The sequence below is a fragment of the Apus apus genome, chromosome 3 (genome assembly GCF_020740795.1).
Source record: "Apus apus isolate bApuApu2 chromosome 3, bApuApu2.pri.cur, whole genome shotgun sequence".
Taxonomy (NCBI): Eukaryota; Metazoa; Chordata; class Aves; order Apodiformes; family Apodidae; genus Apus; species Apus apus.
This window is the reverse complement of record NC_067284.1, coordinates 86,930,691-86,954,235: the sequence shown is the minus strand read 5'-3', so window position 1 is coordinate 86,954,235 and position 23,545 is coordinate 86,930,691. Positions and strand designations below refer to the sequence as shown.

Genomic DNA, 23,545 nt, shown 5'->3' with positions numbered 1-23,545 from the left:
CTTCTAAGAGACTACAGCTTCTTGTGACTTCACAACTGGAGAAGGAAAGATGTTAGAAACCCTTAAAGTTGGAAAAGTCATGCTTTCTGCAGGTTGTGACCATGAGAATGAGGTTATCCTCTGCAGGCAGTTTTGATACTGTAGCCAAATTCAGACATGCTGTAAACTTTTTAAATTTGCCAATAGTCAATAAAATGTTCTTTAATAATTTTATCTAGGAGAGGATACATATTCATATGAATTGAGGGTTCAGCCCATCATGCTTTCTCATATGCATAATTTTTGAGCACAGGCTTCTAGGCTGTTGCTCTTGAATTAGAAATTCAAATATGGGTAATTTTAAATTTTTCTGAGTTGTGCTTAGTTTTAAAGAAGTGGAAGTGCTTTTTGCCTAAGCACTGTGTTGTGGCATGGAGATAGGGTGTGAATGTGTATCATCTAGAATGATCCTTTAGGTGACAGTAAAGTAAGAAAGAATATTTGCTGTTAAAGGGCATCCTTTTGTCTTTCAGTCTCTGCAGGCAGAGATAAGAGATGACTTCTTACTCTCTGTATGAAAAGAGGAATTTCTAGTATAGAATTTTTTCGTTTATTTTACACTGGTACAACGTGTGTGGTATGTTCTGTTGTGCAGTTAGGGAAACTGCATTCTGAATACATTTTTTCTTGTCAATGTGTATATATATATTTGTTATTAATACAGGAACTGTTTCTGTTTAAGTGGTATGTGTATTTATATATCTTTAATGTAGAGGCTAGCATGACTTGCCCATTTTCATTCTTTGAATTTTTTCTTAGGAAGTAGAACATAAATACACAATAGCCTGGTATGCAAAGGGAAGTATACTAGCACAGTGGAAGGAAAGACATTCAGAAACATTCCTTCCTTTAGTGGAAAGCCATTCTTCCCACTATTGTGCTAGCCAGCCTTCCTCTGAAAAAAGCCCTTCATAGTATCTGTAATTCCTGCATGTAAACTGTAACTTTTCAGAATATTCTTTAAAAGGTTTTTAAAACATTATCTGTAATGTCCTCTGTGGTCATGTGGGAAGCCTGTGATAGAGCTAGGAATGTGTGAAACAGACCATTCGATTTCCAGTCTTCCTTCTGTCCCCTATTGTTGTGAATTGGGTTGCTTTATTTTGCCAGCACACCATTCCTGATTACGATCATCATAATCTCAGCATGTTCCAACTGTGTTATTACAATTCAACACACTTGGTAACTTTTTCTTTAAGGTCACTAAAATAAGATACTTAAAAGGCACTAGCTTGCTTGAAGCATTTGGATCTTAACATTTTTTCCAGTCTGTTATTATATGCCAGCTCAGCCTCAGCTCCTGAATATGAAGCATTCTTACATCCTCCTGCAGTTCTCCACCTGAAGTCCATGTTTTGCCAAAGTATTACTTCATTCGTCGTAAAGAAGGGGTAATTCCTTAGCTCCTGCTTTCCTGTTCTGTTATAGCATGTATGCAGTGAGGACCTAGGATGTAGCAAGTCTGCATGCCTTTCCTTCTCTCCTCGATATGGATCCTTATGTATGTAAATCCATTGCAAGCCATTTAAATGATAGGCCTATGTGGCCATCTGCGTGAATGAAGAAATTACATGTTATGTGTAGATTGCTCTCAGTTCTGCAAGAGTTAAGAACTTTCTATTTTCCTGCATTTAGTCAGTTAAATTTGCATTAATTGAGTTTCTGTCTTATTCTTGTCCTTCCATCAACTGGGTCAAGAACTTGGCTTTCTCTGTGATTATATTGAATATATTGAATTTGAGAAATAACTTCTAAATGGTCCCTATAATAGAGTGCAGAGACTTTGAGGACAAGCAGTCAAATTCTCGATTAGCTGTTCTGCCAGAAAAAAAAATAGCAGTGAATCAAAACTATGGGCATCTTCCCAGGCAAGAATTTAGTGTTATTCCAAAGAGCCCTTTTTAAAGCCATTTTCCCTGGTAGCAATAAGTAAAGCGACTTTTAAGCAGACGGAATAGCCCTCTTAAAATGAAATATGATGCTCCAGGGTGGTGGTAAAAGAAAATACTATTTCTGGTTCAAGTCACACGTAACAGATCATGGCCGTTAAGGCTCTTTGTAAAATGAATTGGTATTGACTGCCTGGTTTCTCTTGCAGGTCATAAGCTTGTCAGTTAATTGGAAGGCTTGTGAGGGACTTATCTAGGATGTTGTTTTGTGTTAGAAGAAAACAAGCCAGGAATAAACTTAGTTAAAAGCTGTTCATAGCTGGTAACTATGGCTGGATCATACACGATTTTTACTGCTGTGTGTGAATTGTGTGATGGTCTAATCTTTAAAAGGGATAAGAGATTCCTATGGTATTGCTCTGAAGGCTAACAAGGATTCAAAATAGGATGCTACTGTGAAATTCATACCATAAATAATACAAATGCACTTGTAAGAGTCTGTGTGAATGCTGCAACTGTAACAAAAGGATTCTCTAGATTCAAGTCTGTGGTTGATGCAGCTGTTGCTAGCCTGATTCAAAATAGTGGTTTACTAATTATATTCTTTACTGATGTGTGTCAGACTAATATAAAATTATCTTTAAAGTACAGTTCTTCAAAATTCTCTTAAAACTATAGTTCTGTTGTCATTGCAATGACAGTGTGCAATTCCTTATTTATTTTTCAGTGAGTTGGTAGGTGTTCATAAAGAAGAAATTTCGGAATAAAGAGGACGTTTTTTTCCATACTCAGCACCTGGACCTGAAAGTCTTCATGAGCTTGTGCATCCTTGTTAGCCGTATGGACTCTACAACTGAGTCTTAGTTTGTGATGCTGTTTTGGATGTATGGTTTAAAATGAAAACAAAAATTGCACTGTCTTCCTCTTGGCTGTGTGAGTTTTGCAGAGGCGTGAAACGTATGAACCTGGGGCAGCTTTCTGTGAGGAAAGTAAACAAATTTTTTAGATGGAGGTGCCATCTCTTTACTGTTATTCTTCTGGCTATAACTGCACTTTACATTTCATCAGAACAATTGGGTCAGTCACCCATTATTCATTCAATTACACACTGCAGCCTTGCTGCTCCCCGTTGACATCTGTACACAAAGCTTAGCTCTTTTTTAAATAACCTGACCAGCTCAGACACTGATCGTAGTGGGAGATGCTGAAAGTCACTGGGAGCTCCAGAGCTTGAGAAAAAAAAAGGCTAAATAGTTAATTCCCTCTGGCATATCCAGAGGCAAGCAGGAAGCTGATAATGACATAATTAGACATGTATTATTTTGTATTTTGCCCATATATTGCTGTCAAAAAGGGAGAAATTGGAGAGTGCTCTGTGAGAAATATTGTTAAACCACTTTTACATAGCTAGCCAGCTGTAATTCTGTTTGTTGCCTTACACAGGCATTGATTTACACTGTCAGGGGCTATTTCTGAGGGGACTGCCTCATCTGGACTTGGAGGGACCCCTGCATGCTGTGGTGGTAATGAGGTGACTGGATTTTCTGGGCTGTAGATTGAAAAGGTGTGTGCTCCATGAAGCAAGGCATTAGGGAAAGCAATGCAAATAGCTGTCTCATTAACACGATTAATTGGTAAATACGACAGCTAAATTGTGCCTCTGAGGCTGCCTTGCATCTCAGTGCAGCTGGCCAAGATGGCCCAGCCAGTGGGTGGTCGGTGAGTGCAAGTCCAAACAGGACTGTAGGTGCTGTGCTTGGAAAATACGAAGGAGCACGTTCTCAAAACAAAACTGAAATGCGCAGAGGCAGGCAGAAGGGACTGTGTGCATGTCAAAATGGGCACTCAGTCTTAATGTGCTTTCTGAATAGAAGTGTTTCTTCCGCCTGGAAAATTAATACAATACTGCCTTATCTTGTGAGAGTATCATTGAAATAAATTCCTTGGAGTTTATGACATGTTGGGATACATAGGTGCTGAAGGTGAAAGAGAAGCTCAGAAATAAATTAACAATTCTTTATTTGGGAAAAATACCGGTGGTAGCTTGTGAAAGGAGTACAATTGTTACAATACAGTTAAAAGGAAGAATTGAAATGCTGCTGGTGGGGAGTGCTGTCATCTCCACTGAAATGAGGTGTCTGATGGAAAACAAAATAGCGTGTGATAAAGTAATTGAACACAGTAGAAAAGTGTACGCCTGCTAAGTAGGAGGGAGAGAAGTTGCAAAAATAATCTCTATACTAACTCCCAGTGTTTGATTTGACTAGGAGGTTTGAACTTTACATTAAAAATGTAACTTGTGATTTATTTACAAGCACAAATGGCACAGGTTTACATATGTTCAGTAGTATTAAATTTGTAAACGTATCTGTTTATGTGAAAGAAAATCTTGAAGCATGGATCATGCCTCCATTTCAGCCCACTGCTGAATCAATGTGGTACAAATATTTTGTAGGTTTTTAATAAACTAGACGGAGTAGGGATATTTCATATCAAATTACCATGTGAACAAGTGACTGCAGTTGAATTTCTGGCAGAGTTGAAAACTGGCTTATTAGAGGGGAGTTATATGCAAACTCTTCCTGTCAAACACCTTTGTGTTAGGTGTTTGGATGGTAGCCTGGCAAAGCACCAGTCCTGGCCACTACTGGGAACTTCTAAGATACTTTGGTTACACAAATAATCATAATTGTGTTTCAGATGAAAAGTAAAATGCTTATAAAGTCATTAATTAAGAACTGCAAAGCTAGCTTGCAAACCATTTTGCAAATAAACAGGACTAAGTTCGTAGAAATTGGGTGAAAACAAAAGGTTAGTCACTAGCAACATTGAAACCAAATACACAGATTTTATCTTGGTATAGGCTCTTTTGTGTTCGTATGAGTCATCTTACAGCCTATGTGTGAAAATGTGTCTTGTGTAGCGGACCATGATGAGCAGAGAAGGTCAATTTTATTTTATTTTGTTCTAATCCCTTCTAGCCTTCAAGAAAAAGATCAGTCATTCAACACGTCCATTAAAGAAACTACTGTGAAAGTAAGTACATGTCAGTTTTCAGTTCTTCAAAGTATTTGGAGTAGCAGATAATACCTTGGATCTTAATAAATTATCTGTGTTTTAGAAAGTTGATTTTGTTATGTTTCTTCTAAATGGATTTTGGATGTAAATATTTTTTAAGCATACACTCCAAACTCACAGCCACCCCTGTAACTTGTACTTGCATAGACCACAGAGATTATGCTTAAGGGAACAGATGGAATAATCTGTTGTTTCTTGGCTTATGCTTATTAGTGATCAGTCTTCTTGGTGATTTCCATTTAGGAACAGACTCCTCAGCGTTAAGAAATGAAAGAGAACTCTGGTCACAGCTGATGTTTTCACTTTTAATACAGAGCCTCTTACTTTCCTAACTGACTGGTTTCCTTGGTGTGAAGGAAGAGCATAACTGAAGGACCTTTTTTCCCCCCCGTTTCACTAATAAATAATTAGTGATCTAATTCTCATGCCCCTTTAAAAGTACAAAGAAAAATGATGTGGCATTTCTAGCATACATTTTGTTTCTAACCAGATATGTGAGTTTTTTCCCTTTGGTTTTTTATATATATATATATATATATGGCCTCCTTCCAAGAAAGAGCATACGGAAGTTTTCTTTTTATTTCAGAGTGGCTCAATGAGCAACAGAGCATCTTTGCTGGAGGAGGGCTCTAGAAAAAAAGTCCATTTATTGTAGCTCATTCATTTAGGTCTATACGGAACAAGGAGTGGAAAATATTTCTGGGTTTTGATTAGTAAAGAATTTTATACTGTGAAATAAGTTGATTTTTCATGTTCTTTCTCTAATATCACTCACCAAAATTAGTTAAAATTTTATCTTTTATGATCTCTTCTTCCTAGACATCTTGACCAACACTTTTAGCATGCACTGTTAAAAAAATCAGTTATTTTATAACAATAGTATCTAGAGACTTTTTCAATAAGAGCTGAAACATTGGGTAAGAATTGAGAAGTCTATGAGGTAGAATTCCACAGCCTGTTTGTTTCTTTAAAAATTCAGTAGGTAAAATATTATGTTTATTTCATTCCATTAATTTGTGATGGTTTTTATTTATTAGGGAAGATAAATAGGAAGCACATAATTAGACTCTTCCAAATAATTTATTATTTTATTTCTTCAGATCAACTCATCCTGTTATTTTCTTCCCAAATGGAATAGAGCTGATCTTTTAAACCTTTTCATCATATGGGGAAAACACTACCTTGTAAGAGATCTTTTCTTTCCCCATGTGGCACAAAGTATTTATATGGGCCTTTCTGCCTCATCTGTGTTGTTTTTAGCTGAGGCTTTGAAAGCTAAGATTAGTCTGTTAATGAAGTGAACAATCTTCCTTATCCACCATGTTCCTTCAGAAATTAATATCTCCTTTTGCTAATAGCAGGATTGTGCTGTATGGGAGATCCAGTTCCTGTTCAGGCAGTGTAAAAAGATTTTCTCTCTCTTTTCCAAGGTGCTGTTGTAAAGAAATATGAAGGTTACTCAATTTTTGTTTGTCTTGAGATGGATGGAGAAACAGTAAATTTCAGTGCTTTAGTCACTGTTCTTGTCCCAGTTTTCTTCTGCTTCGGATTAACATTATATGCTGGCAAGATGGAAGAAGATGACAATGGGAAAATTTGCTTTTGATATTTTGCTGCTTTTCATTTTGTTCCCACATATCTTTGTTAACCAGCATCCTACTGGTTTCAGATAGACTGCTTTTTTGAGTAGTTTATATGTCTGAACACAGAATTTTAAGTTACAGTCCTAAACAAGAGCCTTTTGGGTTTGTTTTTGTGTTGTTTTTTTTTTTTTTTTTTTAAAGCATGCTTTAAAAAACCCTCACAAACCACTGAAGAGGATTTTTCAATAGAAACAGTAATATTTGGCTGTGAAGAATTTTCCTAAAACTGAAAGGGAATTTTTTTAGACTTGGAGCTCATTGGTCCTCGGGCTGCAGCAGAGCTGGTCACTGAGAACAAGGAAAGGGCATTGCTGGGTCCTCAGGCACTTATGATCAGGCTGGTTAGGGGAGGATGGTGCATTCCCCAGGAGCAAAGGAGGACACTGGCTTTGTGAATGTTCATCATCCTTCTTAGCTAAGAAACAGCCTTTTGTCAGTGGCTGAATAGGCTACTGCAGTGAACAACAGTAGTTCTTATTAAGATAAAATAATTAGAAAAAATGCAAAGACTTGGAGCTTGTAGAGTAGAGCTGATGTAACCCAGAAGTAGTGCTATTAGTTTAGGGGGTGTTACATTATTTTGCCTCTCCAAGCTGCTCATTTAGTTTTGTCGCACGGTGCCGTAAGATAGCTCTGAAGATTAATATTGTTCATTTATCTACAGAATACATGTGACGTAGATACAAGCAGAGGATGGATAAAGTACTTATCTCATGTTCCGGAAGAATTGCCTCTGCAAGCTAAAGGAACTTCCTTTCAGCCTCTGGTTCCTGCATTTCACCCATTAATAAAGAGTGCCAGTGAGCTTCGTTCTGATAGTAGTGCTTACACAGTGGACAGTGCTCACTAGAAACTGATTAAACCTTCCAGCTTATTTTGCATAATTGCCAAACAACTGTGTATTGGTAATGACTTTAAGTTACTACCAGCATGGGATATTATTCATGCAGTTTTCCTGGAGCCGAAAGATTCCCCATCTAATTGCAATTCACTGAGCCATTCAGTACCTCTAAGGAGAGAGTGCTGCTTAGAAAGAAGTCATTAAAAACTTTCAGATTTATTTTGGAGATGTGAGACAGAAATGGCCTTTGGGTTCTTTGGGCACATCTATTCACCTCTGACAGGTTTGCATTTTTAAAAGCATTTTGAGTGAATTAGTAGGCAAGTCACTTAGATGGGAGTACTGAAACAAAGTGAAATATCTGGGAATTGAAAAATTATAATAGATGCAGAAGTTATGAGATATATGTATTTTTAAATTAGTTGGAAGAATCTGAAGTCTTTTGATAGTAACAGTTACTGCTTGGAGGATAGTTCTGTTGACTTAAAAAAAATATGACCCATTTATGGTTAATGGTTGCTTTCAGCTAAAGCAAGACAGTATTATCCATTTAAAAGGATTTTCAATTAGTGCCATATCTCAATTATTTTACTTTAATTGTACAAACAGTGAAGCCATTAGAGCTGTAAAGCTTTTCCTCTTAAAAAGTGAAGTGATAGCTGTGCTTCTGCTAATAAGCATAGTATATACACTTGTTTCTGAGGGGGAAAGAAAAGTCAAGGCAGGCAGGGAAACTTTCCTCTGGAGATTTCATTTCACGTCTCATCTCTTCATAGCTGGCCTAGGCCTCTCTTGACTATTACTCTACCCTTGGTTCTAATGAATGCTATGTTATCTCAAGTGTCAGCTGCCGTTTGAAGCAAGCGTTTGATGTCTGCCTTCAGAACAAGAGATTTGCCTTAGTTTGATGATGAGTCTTTGTATTTGTTAATTTTGTTTTCCTTCACAAATGATGCCACATGGAGTAAGAACCAACATTTTTGAATGTGTGAGAGTTGTATGAGTTGAGTATGCTGTATAAGAGTCTTTTGAGGTGGTAATGTACACTTAAATGTAAAGTACAGAAACAGTTGAACTTTTTTTCCCCATCTCTCTCCCATGTTTTTAATACCAGTCCTGGTTAATTGTTGAAGGAATTTCCAGTTAAAAAGACAAAAAAGAGAGAGAAGGAAGGTAAAAAACTTGAACCTCAGTCAACTGTGTCCCCTGATTGTTAAACAAAGTACAGTATTGAGCTGGTATAACCTTATTTATTGCCTGTGCAGAGAATTATGATGGCTGCTTTGCCTTTTTTCAATTAAGATGTGTGGCACGGTATGTTTTGTATAAAAATCTCCATACATTCTGTGTTATGACATCTTAAATTCCAAGCATTGGCTTATTTACACTGCAGGTATCACTGGTAATGCTGAAATTGTGCAGAATTCCTATGATGGCCTTTCTTCTATGTGCAGCCTCAGTATCTTGTAGTGAAACACGTTCTCTCATATACAGGTAGTGAATGCTTGTACTGTTGCCTGGTTTTGTAATCAAGTGTGCAGCAAAGCCTGGAAATTTTGATTCGTGTTGGGAATTTCTGTAAGGACATCACTTTTTATTAAGCTTCTTCACCTTGCTGTAGGATGTTATGTTGTGTCTGTAAACCAAGAACATTTGAAGCCCCTTCTAATTTGCCTTCTACTTTAACATGAATGAATTATATATCATGGTTGTCTGCCTCAATCTAGGTTTGTACGAGTCAGAAACTCTGCAGTACTTTGAGGAGGAAAGTGAGTGATATTGAGACTCAGCTGCCAGCTCTACTTGAAGCCAAAATGCTGGCTGTTTCAGGTAAGTTTTAAGTGGTGAGAAGGACTAACATTGATGAGTGGTATATTAGAGCCAAAAGTTGACCTTTTCGTAGCTGCAGCTTCTTAGGAAAAGTCGTTGGTGTGCCCTTGTTGACATCCCTTGTTGTAATGGCAAGTCCAGCAGAACTGGGCTGAGTAAGGTACTTGAGGCCCCTCTTCACAGTTGGGAACTGCTGGGGAAATGGATGCTGGGTGCTGGGCAGTAAACAAGCAAAAACCATTATATTTTTCCATAGGTGAGACTGATAAATAATTCTCAATAGCTGTTCCTGGGCCTTACAAGTTGTATGCCTAGAGCTGTCTAACTAAGACCATAAATTTACAACAATGATTACAAGTGTGGCTTTAAATGACACTTTGAAATGGAATACAGTAATTGGCAGTTTCTGCTGTTCAGATCATTAAACAACTATTGTTGACACCAAAAGAGCAATTTGGTCCTTGGGAGCACTTGTGCATGTTATTTACAACCAGTAAAACATTGAAATATGATTACAGAATCTGATACATAACAGCTTTGCATGCCACTTGCTTGGGATTACTGCACTGTTCACCAGGGAGAAAAGGCAAAGCACAGTTCTGTCTCAAGTTTGAAAAGGTGGGTTTTCTAATCCAGCAGATTGCTTGCAGATGTGTAAATAGGTGTCTCTTTGCTAGACACGTGCCTCGGAGAGGAAGCTGAACAGGAGGGAATGTAGACTTCGATACAAGGAATTTTCCAGTGAGTAAAGGAAGGTTTAGAGGGTTTTTAATACTTGTCAAGGCAAAATGTTGGTAGCTGTCGGTTAGTGATTTACCTTCTCAATTAGATACAAGAATCTAATATCAGCACACACAAATTATTTTAAAATGAAACCTTGTGCAGAGTCATTTGGTTTGTTTGCCAGAAGTGGATAATGTCAGACTTGAACAAAATCCTAAAGGAAATGAAGGACCAGATACTGTATTGATGCTGAGCATCCTCAGTTTCCTTGCTTTTTGTAACACTTTTTATAAATGGAAACCCTCTCTTTTTTCTGTGTCCACCTGTGCCAAGTGAGCTGAGCAATCACCCTTTCCTGCCTGTAGGCTGTTTGAATGAAGATAATTTTCTTCCATTCAGAAATGCTGTCAAAGTTTTCCTCAGCCATTTTATTACTTTCTTGGGAACAAAACAGCCCATAAACTGGAGCTGCAACTGCTTCATTCTGCCAGCAGGAAGCAGTTGGCCAGAAAGAGGTACCTCAGTCTGACACTTTAAGAGAGTAAATAACAACTTGAGGATGGTTTCCAAATATTAATAACAATTTTTTATACTTTTGTTTTCTTAAAAGATGTTGCTTGTTTCAGGACTGAATTAAAAAGACAATGGTGTTTTCTATAAATACATCACTTTATAGAAACTACAGTTTTTACAATACTGCAACTGGGATTGTCTTTCTGTGCTTTTTAAAGAAGTATCATTTCTATTTCTTAGTACTGAAAGAAGCACTGTTTCTTTTTTTATTCTTACTCTGAAAAACTCCTACTTCGGGGAATTTTAATGGCTGTGAATGATACAATCCTAACTTGTTAATAAGGCAAAATTCTAGAAGGAACTGGTTGAAATTCACAGACACAAGGTAGTTTGGAGACACTGTAGTTTCTTTACCTTGTTCTAAGATGTGGGCACATTTAGCTGTGATGGCACTTATGTTAAATACAGAGTAGTATGTGGAGGATACAGGGGAGGTACAGGAATAAGAAAAAATAACTCTTAGATGACCTGAAAGTAGAAAAAAAATTTTCTGAAAAAAATGGAAATATTTTAGTCTGAGAGCTTGAAGTGATAAATGCAGAAAAAACAGGATGCAGTATGAAATGTAGCTAGCAGAGAAGGAAGTCAGGAAGAAAAGATTTGGTAAATGCAGAAGAGTAAAGAGGAAGGAAGAGATAAAACTGGAGGGTATTGGGTTGGGTTTTTTTAACTTCAAGTGAAAACAGTGAGCAGTGGATAATATAGAGAAGGCTGAATTATTCAGTTTCTGTGTATTCCTGTGTTAGGCATAAATGAATGACACCTCTTAAATAACGCGTAGTTAAGAAGTACGTCTTAGCTTTCTAAATACTCATTAAGATTTGAGCAACATAGTGGATGTACATCTCCCCTGAGCTATCAGGCAGCTAACAGAATGTTAATAAACAGCCTGGATATATTAACTTGTTAGAAGGTGGGAGAATCTTCAATTGGGTAATATACAATTATTTAAGGACAGCCTTGCAATAGCATGAAGAGTTTCTTCAAACAACAGTACTAGTGGATGCTGAGAACAACTGTTTTTGTCTAAAGAGATGCTGCATCATTTTTGTTGAGGAAGCAGTCAGAGTTAAGTGGTTTTGGAACCGTGTCAAAGCAAAAAGGTACCTGAATGCAGTTGAACACATCTGGATTCATGTATCCCAAAAGTTAAGTTGGATGAGCTTAAGAACATAGTTATTACATGAGTTTTCAGAGCTTACATGAGATGACTTAATGGTGTGATGACTTAGAAAGCATGATAGCACACCTCAGCTACCTTGATAGCTTCAGGCAACATTCATCTTCTACGTGAGCTGTGCTTGCTGTTCTAAATACATTGATTTGCAGTATTGGTGTGTTTGCACCATGCAATGTAAGAATACATCCTGTCTTGTTTTGAGAGGAAAATAACACAATAAAAGCAATGTAAGCATAACAATTCTACTTCTGTCAATACAATACCTTGGATTGTAAGACTGTGTAATAAAAGATACTGTAAAAACGTAAGAGACCATGCTACGTATGTGAAGGTCTCTCCACCCTATTTTGTCTATAGAAGAAGTGTAAATTTAAATTTGGAGGAAAAAGAAAAGAGGTTTATGAATCTTTGGGTTATCGAAGGCTGTAGAATAAATACAGTAGATTGAATAAATTGCACTGAGATTTCATGAGGAAAATAAAAAGCCCATACTTAAATGTTCAGGAGGTGTTTTTGTCAACAGTTACAATTCAGATCCCATATTTCAACAACTCTGTTACTTCTGATTGGCATTTGACTGTTGTGATAAATAACTTGTAGTTCATACTCCCGAGATGCTAGTCCAGAATTTTTCTCCAAACATAATTAGTAGAATCTTACTATATTGTTCATTGTTTTTTTTAAAGTCAGTAGCTCTAGCTAATTATAGCTAACAAGTACTCCTGATTGCATGAGATGTTACTGTTGACATACACATTTGTAAATAGTTATTGATTAATTCTTATGGTTTAGCATCTAGTAGGGCTTTTTAATTAAAACAAAAGACCTTAATGTTAGTGCTTAGAAACCAGCACATGGTTACTATAATAGTTGCTTCTTACAGTAGCTCTTAATGTGCTTATAAAAACTTTGTTATCAATTATGGGAAGAGCATGGCAGTACATGATACTCTGTTCTTTCTGTTAGCATCATGTGTCTATTTAGTGTGATTTTTTTTATTATTTTTTTTTTAGTGAATAAATTGCAGATAAAATAATTTTCTTACTGGCTTAGGCTTCAAACAGGATAATATGTAAGCAGGTGTGAACGTAACTGTAGAACTATTATTAAAAAGTATTTTCCTACTCTGGTCTGTTCTGCAGGAGGGCAAACTATATGTGAGAAATGGCATGTTTCTCATTTTTTCTTAGTGAAAAAATAATTTGGAAATAGGAGGGAGGATGTAAGCCAAAATAATTTTTTTGTCATTTTGTCTGTTTCATATATTTGAATAAGAGGTTGTTTGATATATTTATGAATGTCCTCATGAACTGTGATTTTTTTTTTTTCCCTCTCTCAATCACGCATAATGGCGTGGGTCTAGATAGCCAGAAAGTTGCTGGCAGGGAGTTAAGCAAACATGAACAAAATACTGAATTCATTATGTAGTTGTCTATGAGGTGCATGTAATTAACTTTCCTTATGTCTTTGCAAATATAAATTAGATTCAAACACAGAAGTTAGGATGAGGTGACTTGTAAGTAGTTAAAAAAAAGTTAAAATTCTGATCTTAAAACTGCTTACACCAGTAAGAGATTGTAAGTCATCATCCTCTAATTAACACTGTATTTCATTACCTGCAATGGGGAGCTTGGAAATACTGTTGTGGGAGTATTTCCACCAGTACAACAGAAATGTTTTTTTTTTCCTTATGTCAGCATAGAAGTGTAGTTTCTAAATAACATGACAAGAATACTAGATAGCATATTTTCACAAAACTTAATGCTGGGACTGTTGTGTCTCTGCCTGCTCTTTGGTGCTCATTAGGACCAGTATTGCATGGCTCAGAAAGCAACTGTAAGCTCCCAGCCTTCCAGCTTTGGTGCCAAGCATTCCTGTTGGGAATGTGTTAAATATACTCAGAGAGGGGACAGAGAAGTCAGGCTGGAAGATGCTAGTGTAGGCTGAAGGACATTTTCAGCCATATATCTGAATGTTTTGGTAATGTGGATGTCTTCTTTTCATCCCCATGCTGTAGTCTGTCATTGAATACAGAGATGTGGGGCATAAAGTTCTCGATGTAATGTTGAGATCTTCCCCAGATATGCTACATAACAGCTCTTAATTTGTCTTTTATTGGAAGGCAGTAGTGGGCCTCTTTTTATCTTTCCTGTTTCTGAGAATTGTTGTTTGGTAACAATTGGAGAACTCAGCTGGTCTTAGAGGCAAAAATACCAGTATCTCTTTTTGCCTTCTCATAAAGGTTTAGCTTTTTGATAAATTGGAGTCTGATAGAGGTCTGTGTCTTGTCAGATCACATAGCTGGTTCCCCACTTTTCAGCAGCGATCTGGGTTGATGACTTAGATGCATATTAATTATTCTTCATGCCTTTTTTGCAATGACTGGCTCCAGCATACAATGCTCTGTATTGGCATGTCCTTCTACAACAGTCACTTTATGCTCCTTGAAGTAAAATTTGCCGCTCTGTGTTGGTGCAAGTAATGCACTTTTTGGCAGGCTTATTCACTGATTTAAAAAAATAACACCAGTGAGCCCATCAAACCAACTCTCAAACAGTCATCAGACCTCAGACAGTTATGCTATTTGTCTTTGTATCCAAATGAGACTGCTGGATGCTACTGGCTTTCAGTAAACTTCAAGGATAATTTATTGTAGCTGAAGGTCCAGCATGGTATGTGACCAGACAGCAGAAAATGATTGCTTCTGTTGCATCAGTCAGTCATGTAACAACTGATGCTCTTTCTCTCCTGTTACTTAAGTTGCTGTCCTGGTGTGGGAGAGAAGGTCAAGTAATCCCTTTTGCAGTTCCTTTTCCAGGATTTTGTGCCCAAAGGAGAAATGTTAGATGGGGAGAGCTGAGAAGAGAAGGCCTTGTTGTCCCATGGTAAGGGTGTGTTGTGGTCTGGGGGGAACCTGAGAAAACCCCTGTACAGTCTGCAGAAGGGGACAGTGATGTCCCTCTTTCCACTGACTGTCCAGGAGCCAAGGTGACAAACCTCTGAATCTCACTGCATGCACTTTTGGTGCCTAAACCTAGGTGTCACAAATATTTCTCTCCCTGATCCTTCTCTGGTTTTCTTTCCTGACCTGGGAGTAATGTGCTCCTGGGCTATACTCGTCAACCCCAGTGCAGGCACTCGAGAGGGCATCTGGTGGTGTGGCAGTCACCAGTAGCTATTGCTCCTTGGAACAGGTTGTGTCTTCGTATTGCTGACTTGTCATCTTCCAAATCTCTGCCTTAAAAGTTTCGCTTGAGCCTTTGTTATTTCTGATTTAAAATTTTATTGAGGTCTTGGTTTTTGGGTTTTTTTTGATTCCTTGGTTGCTCTGTGGTGACTGATTCAGTCCAGGTATAAGAGGCTTACTGTGGCAGAGCTCTCCTACTCCAAAAGTATGTCCTTGGGGTCTCTTGCCTGCTTCTTGGTGGATTTTAATACTTTATCTTTCAGGATCACATCAATCATTCAGTTGCGTTAAGCTTCATAAAAGTGTTGGCTTGTGTAACTGCTTAAAAACAATAATTGTGATTCAGATATGCTGGAATTTCTATAAAATGTTTCAGGAGATAATAGACTGCCCCTCATTTGCTATTTGGTTTTTTTCAGAGGTGCAAACACTGGCAGTGCTTCCAAAATCTGAAATTTCTGTAATGTTTTTAGCGTTACTCTTTTCTTTGTGAGCAGCTGAATGATACTCCTTTTTTTCACTGTGTTTTCTGGTGTTGGAATCGGTTTGTATTCTCATTAATCACAAGGTGGAGGATTTTCAGCCTTGTGTTCAAGTGCCATTGGTAAAATACCATGGTGGCAAATGCCCTAAGCTAAAATGTAAATTCTCACTTTCTTATGTATTATTAAAGGTAGTGCTAGTCTATGAAGAATTAGCTTATAGATAATGATAAATAATGGCCAGTCTATTCTTTCCTACCTTCAAGCTAATGTCCAGTATATATGCTTCACTGTTGTGCAAAAATTGCTCCTTTGCTTGTACAACAATGAACATAGTTTCAGTAGGGATGGGATGTACCTCTTTGATTTGGGTGTGGATAAAGGAAACTATGAGCCTATGTAATTTCTGGAGTAAATATGAGAAAAAGTGGGAGTAGAAAAGGTGTGGGCCATTAACTTTGTCTTGTATTTTGAAGGGGAAATGCATAACAAAGCTTAAATAATAACACATCTGTTGGGCTTTACTAAATGGGACAAATTTCAAACCATATTTTTAGTCAATTTGTTGCTGCAAATGGTACGAAAATAATGAAATGTTAGAGGTCACTCAATGGGTAACAATCTGCCCAATATAGTAAAATATGACAATGAGCTGTTATAGTAGACAAGAGTTTGTGGTGTTTAACTATGTATAAACATAAAGTTGTATTCAGGTGTAGTATATAGCCATACAAGCAAAATTTTGGAAAGAGAGGAATATAAAGATACTATTTATGTTTATAGTGAGCAAAAGCAATTCTATAACTACCTTGTGCCAGGGATCATTTTCTTTATTTTTCCAGTTCGGGTTGGTTTGCTTGATTTGGTTGGTATTTCTGGCCATCACGTAAAGCCTTTGTTTCTTACCTGATGTCAATATCATAGAGAGCAGGGGATGAAGGGTGTATGTGAGGAGAGAGTCCCAGAGGGCAAGATTTAGGAGGAGGTTTAAACTTGAGTTTTCATTGCTGTCTTTTAAGATAATGGTAAGGTTCAGCACCTCAAAGTTAAGTGTACCAACTCAGCTCTTTATGACAGTGTACTGCAAGCATGTTCAGCCTGTTGAGAGCACTGGATACTTCAAATTAGCAGGAAAGTGAAAATATTGAAGTGTTTTACTTGTAGGAGTATAATCAGTTTGGCCAAGTTCATGTGAATGATATTGGTTTTTATTATAATTCCAACTTTACATCGTTACTCCTTCCCTCCCCCTTCTCCCCATTTTATTAATGTACTGCTGATTTTATGTATTTATTCAAGTTGAAATGGAATAGATTTAAGATCCTGATCAAGCAAAAGACTTTCTAGCTTACACATTTATAAACAGTTTTCTGAACTTGAGAGCTTTCCCATTGGGTGTGCCAGTTTGTGCCCAGTAAGTTTACATGAACATACATGCAGTGGCTGGAATTGCACATTGCTAGTAGGCATCATTGCAAGATGGGAGGAAGGATGAGAAAAGTAGCATTTTGCCCTTCGGTCCCCTTCATAGAATCCCTGTCTCATGCCTTGTTTTAGACTACGAGCTCAACTTTGGTCTTAGACTATTAATTTCTTAGTTTTGCTGTCTCTGTACAGATTTTCTGAGGGATCAGTCCTGTTAGCTTCAGTGATTTCTGAGTTTCCTGGGACGAGTTAGGACTGACTTTATCTAATAGCACCCCAGTAGAGCTCTCCCAATGGTATGGCTATATAAAACATAGCTCTGAGTGGTTGACAAAGGAGCAGCTACTGTATTCACTCAGGCAAAATAATTATTTTCTCATCAAAAAGAGGAATTTTAACATTTTTGGGACATTAGCAGGATAAAACATTTTGACACATCTTCAGAATGTTTCTATGGTATTTAATGTGACTTTGTCCCTTAACAAACAAAAACCCCAGGAGGGAATGTTTTTTAATGCTGACAGCTAGGGATTATATACTAATTTTTAAATCAGCCTTCTTAAAGAATTTAGAAAGCAGTTATTTTGGTTGCTGTGATTGAGGTCAGCAATGGCACTTGTGGAGCAGGTGTTTGTAGATGTTCTTCTGAATTTTCATTGCATGCTTCTAGATGTTTCTGCTGTCAGGGGGAGCTGCATCAGACAATTTTGGCTTTTGGATATATGTATCTGATGCCATTTCCTCATAGCCTCAGTTTTGATAGAAAGTTTCCCTCTGGGAATATAAGATCCATTCAATATCTATAAAACTTTCATATGTATGATCATACCTTTTTTCCTTGCAGTCTTCAGAAATGCAAGAGCAGGCTCCAGATTCTAATGAAGAATCTCTTGCCTTCATGTTTTATTAAGGCTCTTGTGCATTGATGCTTGGGATGAGTTCAGGTGAAGTAAAGGTGCACTGTTTAATTGTAAGCTTGCCATTTTCCTAGTGATTTTTGTCTTGCTTATCTTGCTGCTGTGTTTTACCCTTTGGGAAACATGACAGATTAAGTTAATAAAGTTTGTGCTGTAGTCTCTCAAGAAGTGCTCTGGTAAACCATAAAGATCCTACTATTTGTAAAGGATATTTATAGTTACTCAGTTGTATAATTCTTTGTGAGATATAACTGATGAACATTTGCTGAGAATTAGAAATAGAGGAGTTTTGAACTCTTAAAAAAAGACCAAAAGCCTCAGCTTTAAGCAAGGAAAACAGATTGACTGGAACTACTGTAGCTTAAGTATTAAAAAAAAGCCAAACCAACAAACAAGCACAAGGTTACTGTTCTTAGCAATGTTCAATATTTGAGCCTGATTTATTTGATATAGTCTTTTCCAAAAATTTGGAAAGCACAATTTTCCCTTGGCACACCTGTCCTCATATGTCCACTTAAGCTTGCAGCAACATTTCTCCTTCAGGTGGATGGTTGTAATTATTTTTGGAAGGGCTTCCATTCACTCTTATGCTCTGGAGGAACAGAGATGCTCTCAAGTGTTGTTGGTGGTTTGCTGTCTTCCAACCAGTGTAAATACTTGTGTCCCATTCTTGCTCCCCTGTCCTGAAAGAACTGAAGAGCAGCTAAACTATTCCTGTTTAAGACTCTATGACCAACACTTGAGACACCAGGTAAAAAGGATGTAATGCCACAATTTAGGATTCTCTGATGTGGATTTGATGTTTTGGGTTATATCTTAATTTTCTAAAATACACTTTTAAATTTATCTTTTCTGTATAAACAACAGTTTATTATATTCCTGAAACAAAAGCCAAGGGACATCTTTATAGCTGAATAGTGCTGGTTGTATTATAAAGTTATTTCAGAATTCTAAGGCACATACTTCAGAGGTTAAAAGACATACATGTGGATGTGCTTTACATTAATATTTGCTTCAAGGCTAGATTTTTGAAGTGCCTTTATTTAATAAATGCCTTTACTTGTTAGATCATACCACCAAAATTTTGCTAAGTTAAGATGATGCCAGAGTTTAGGTCTTTTGCTAGAGATCTTAAGTCTTATATTGGGCAAGTCTACACGTAAATTATTTTTGTCAAGTATTCTATAGGTTTAAGTGGGTTTTTGTAGGGTTTTTTTGTGGGTTTTTAATTTGTTTTTTTTCTGTGTTGTTGTTGGTTTGTTGTTTTTTTTTTTTCCCCTCAGCCATATAGCTGAATCATTGAAAAGACACCAATACAGTGTATAAATGTAGCATTGTCCTCTACTGCTGTTCAAAATAATTTAATAGCTCAGCATCTCACTATCATTGTCTGTTTACACTTAAGACCTCTTTGAAGTAAAAAATTGTTCCTCTCCAGCTTCTTAGAAAAATGTTTTTTAGGAAGGTTAAATGGGCAAATGTTCTAGGCTACACTGCACGCTGCTTTTAAATTGAAATTTTGACTCTGGATCCCTGTCCAAAGGAGCCAAACATTTTTTAAAACTCCAGAGCAGTGCTAACTGGTGATACTGAGATATTATGCCTGTCTCTGAGGTTTCGTGCTTCAGGGAAAGCCAGAAGTGCAGAGTTGTGATTTTTACATACGTTCTCTCAGAAGAACATCTTCTGATGGTCTTTACATGGGGTGCGCGCCATCTAGGCAATGCAACATGTCATTTATAAACAATGGCCTGGTGCTTGTTATGACCAACACCATAGTGCTATTTTGTTCAAGGTTGAAATACTTCAGGGTCTAGATTGATAGCATCTATTTCAAAAGTATTGTGAGTTAGGTTATCCTCTGAAATGAGAAAATGGTCTGACAGATCACATCACAATGATCAATGAATTACAGCACGACATTTTCTGAAGTGTGGATCTTCAGAAAAGGTTTCTCCAAAAGTGTGCATTTTATCAATAATAATTTAAAAAGACTATTTCCATGTGTATAAAATTAAATGTGATACAATTGTATGTCTTTTTGTAGTATGTTAATGAACTGGATGCTTGCAAAGCAGGGTTTTTTTGTTTTGTTTTTTTGTTTGTTTGTTTTTCACAAAGTTGCTGTTGGGAAGTATATTTGCTTAATTTCCCTTGTTTGCTGTATAACCTACTGATGTTTCAAGTGTCTGCTTCATTTCTTTCTTCCCTCTTCCCCCTGCCCCCACAAAACATGCAGGTAGTAATTTTGGTACTGCAAAGGATCTGACAGAAGAAATAAGATCATTAACATCTGAGAAGGTGGGACTGGAAGGACTTCTCAATGAACTGTTGGTTCTGAGTGCCAGAAATGTCCGAAAATTAGAAAGAATAAAAGATGATTACACCAGACTGAAACAAGAACTTGAAGAAGGAGAGGCTGCTTTTGGTAAGTAGTTCAGAGGCTGTTACAGCTTTTGCTTAGTCGTAACTGTCCAGAAGTTCAATGAACCATCCTGCATTTCACAAAACATACTGAATTTTTGAGGAAAGTTTGGTCAGGACCTAGATAATCAATATGCTGAATATGCTCTCAGCTGTTTCCACTGGAAGTGGGGAAGGTTGAAGAAGAGAGGGAATATCCCAGCAATATACAGCTTTTGGAGATCTATCTTAGTCCAGTTCTCAAAAGCTTTGTTTTCTAAGCCCATTTTTTGTAGTAATGATGGTGGGACTTGTGCATTTATTCACATACGGAGAAAGATTTGTAATTTATGTGGAAGTACTAGAAGATAGAGCTGGCTGTGACATTAAAGCCATATTTAATATATATATAACTAAATAGTGTATATATAACATATTTGGTGATAAGCTTGAAGATATGAGGTGCAAGGGATGCCTGATTCTGAAGCCAGGAGTTCTCTTTGTTAAATTTATGCTTGGAGGGAAGGGGGATAAACACCTTGCCAAACACAGCTCATGTATAAACCATAAGCATTGTGCTTGTATTGTTATGTCATGGTGGAACTGGGGAAGTTCTGTGCTATTACTGGGTAACTTCTGACAGTAAAATAGCAAAGTCATTTGTAGACTTGACTTACCCTCTTGTTTGCTGTACCCTCTCCTGAAGTTAAGCACATAAAGTGGCCTTGCTGCTTGATCAAGTGAAAAGGCTTAATACAATTTAATTGACTACAAGTGTTCAGTCACTATAGTTACTTCTAAACAGCTAAGTATAAGTCTGAGAATTGCTTTAAAGCTCTGGGGATTTGAATTGTCTTTCCATTTTCAGGATGTTATGAGCAGTAAGTTGGTGGAAGAGAGGAAGGGACCTCTGTTTTAAAAGTATATTAATTTTCTTCATAGACACATAGATAGGCAAGAACTATTTTAGAAACAAAGTTTTATAGGCAATGGAATACATCTAAGTATTTTAAAGATGCATAGAGGAATGCATATATACACTCACATACTAGACAAGAACATTCTTGGTAACTAAATGGTTAAACATTTTAAAAAATATTCCTCAAAGTAGTGCATTATTACCTAAGCCATGTACTTCAAACTCCCATCAGCCAATACTTCCTCACTACTTGGATTTGCAAGTGAGTTGAAGGGCGTGCTGACCTTCCAGCCTGTCCTTTTTGTTGCTCCTTTGTTTTCAGGACAATTAAACTTCCTGTAATACACATGCACTTCTCATTTGTATTTTTCTTCAGCAGGGTTTTAAACAAAACCTATGTAAGACTGTTGAAGCAACAGAACTGGTTTCAGTTCATAGGTTTAAATTTTTTTTCCTCTTCGCATTTATGTAGCTGTGATGAGGTGCCTTCTTGGTCTGACCTTGCCTGTCTGTCGTGGTTTGGGCCCAGCAGAACATAGGAACAGCCCCATGGCTGCTCACTCAACTCCCCCCACCCCCCAGACACTCTGGGATGAGGAGGACAAAGCTCTTGGGATGAGACAAAGGACAAGGAGGGCTCTTCACCAATTAAGGTCCAGAGCAAAACAGACTCAACTTGGGGAAAAAATAATAATTTAATTTCACACTAATCAAACACACACAGGACACACAACACAAAGAGCAGGGTTTGCATATGTTACCCCCACCCCTTCCTTCTTCCCGGGCCCAAATCACGTTGTTCCCAGTTTCTCTCCCTCTTTCCTCCCAGCGGCACAGGGGGACAGGGGATGGGGTTTAGAGTCAGTTCACAGGCTGGTGGTTCCAGCTGCTCGTTCCTCCTCAGGAAGGATTCCTTACAGTCCTTCCCTGCTTCCCCACGGGGTCCCTCCCATAGGAGAGAGTCCTCCACAAACCTCTCCTTCATGAGTCCTTCCCACGAGGTCCAGAGCTGGTCCAGCCTGGGCTTCCCACAGAGTCAGGGGCTGCTTTGGGAACAAACCCCCCTGACCCCGGGGTCTTCCAAAGCTGCGCAGTCAGAGTCCACAGGCAGCAAATCCTCTGGCCACAAAATCCAAGTCCAGTGGCCAAGTTCACCCCTCCTGGCACCTTCAGGGAATGTTCCACCACGTTCCTCCATGAGTGCGGGGGGACAGCTGCCATCTCACCTTGGGTTGCAGGGAAACTTCTGCTTGGGCACCTTCTTCCGCTTCTTCCTCATCAACCACCAGCACCGCTCTCCTTACCCAGCACAGCTCTTCTCTCCCTCTCCTGCCTCTGCTCAGGCGTTATCTCAGATCTTTCTGATGTTAATGGCTGAGGTGCATCTATTGTCCCTCTAATGGTTCCTTGGCTGGGTTTTGGAGCAGGGGGAGCTTCTCAGCTTCTTACTGGAGCCAGTCCTGGGGCCCTTCCCCTGGTACCAAAAACCCCAGCAAAACAAACCAGAACACTGTCCTACAATTTATGACAAGAAATTGCAAAACTCTGGGTGTTTACTGTGTGGATTGTTCTATTAATTTATTGTGGTTCTGCAGGCGTAAGGAGAAAATTATCCCTCTGTGAAATAAAACTTAGCAAGCACATATTAGTCTGAGACACATACACTGAAATCTGAGATCTTTCCTTTTCCTTGTGCCTGACCCCTTGCATGTAATCTACACCATCAAAGTGGCTTCTGAGATGCTTCTGCTGCCTGAGCTAGTAGTGCAGCATGGGCTTAGCTGCTCTGTGCTGTGGGTTAAATTAATCTGAGTGGCTGGTCCCATTGCTTGCTGCAGCCCATTCCTGGGTAGTTCATTAGGGAGCCCTGCAGGCCAAATTAGCTGTGCAATTTTAAACAGCAAAAATTATCAGGGCTGGGCTTGCTATTCCGTCTCCTGGTGAGTACTAGGGCTGTACCTGTGATGGCGCCGCAAGGAGGAGTTGTGCTACACTTCAGTTCAGCTCTTTACGTAATAGGCATCCATCCATAAACTAAACTAAAGTTACCGAAAGCAACACAGAGAAGAGGTCTCTTAGTCTCTTTGTTTATGCTAGTTTAAAGAAGTTAATGGGTTTATATGGGTTTCAGTGTAGAAAGGAGATGCTTAATAAATTGACTGGAGCTGTTGTCACCTCTCGTTCTTGCTTTCATGTTTCCAGTGAAGAATCATTATCTTTCTCTGCACCAGGAGCCCTCCACTTTTTAAAAAATATAGCTGCTTTAAACCTTCTGCACAGGTATTTCTGCATATGGCTATTTCTATGTCATCTAGCACTTGATGTTACCTTCTGTGCCTGTGAACTTCCTGCAAACTTATTTTGAAGTGTTACTTTTTCTTTTTTCTAAAGATAATACTGCTTTGTTTGGAAAACA

At 38.0% G+C, this 23,545-nt stretch overlaps 1 protein-coding gene across 1 annotated transcript in view; it reads left to right on the top strand.

Annotated features, from left to right (window-relative positions):
* DISC1 (DISC1 scaffold protein) overlaps window positions 1-23,545 on the top strand; it is a 187,741-nt gene that overhangs the window by 77,426 nt on the left and 86,770 nt on the right. Inside the window, exons 7-9 of the mRNA XM_051613527.1 lie at window positions 4,910-4,964; window positions 9,218-9,320; window positions 20,047-20,235. Of these exons, the coding sequence (XP_051469487.1) occupies window positions 4,910-4,964; window positions 9,218-9,320; window positions 20,047-20,235 (347 nt within the window). The remainder of the gene's footprint in view (window positions 1-4,909; window positions 4,965-9,217; window positions 9,321-20,046; window positions 20,236-23,545) is intronic.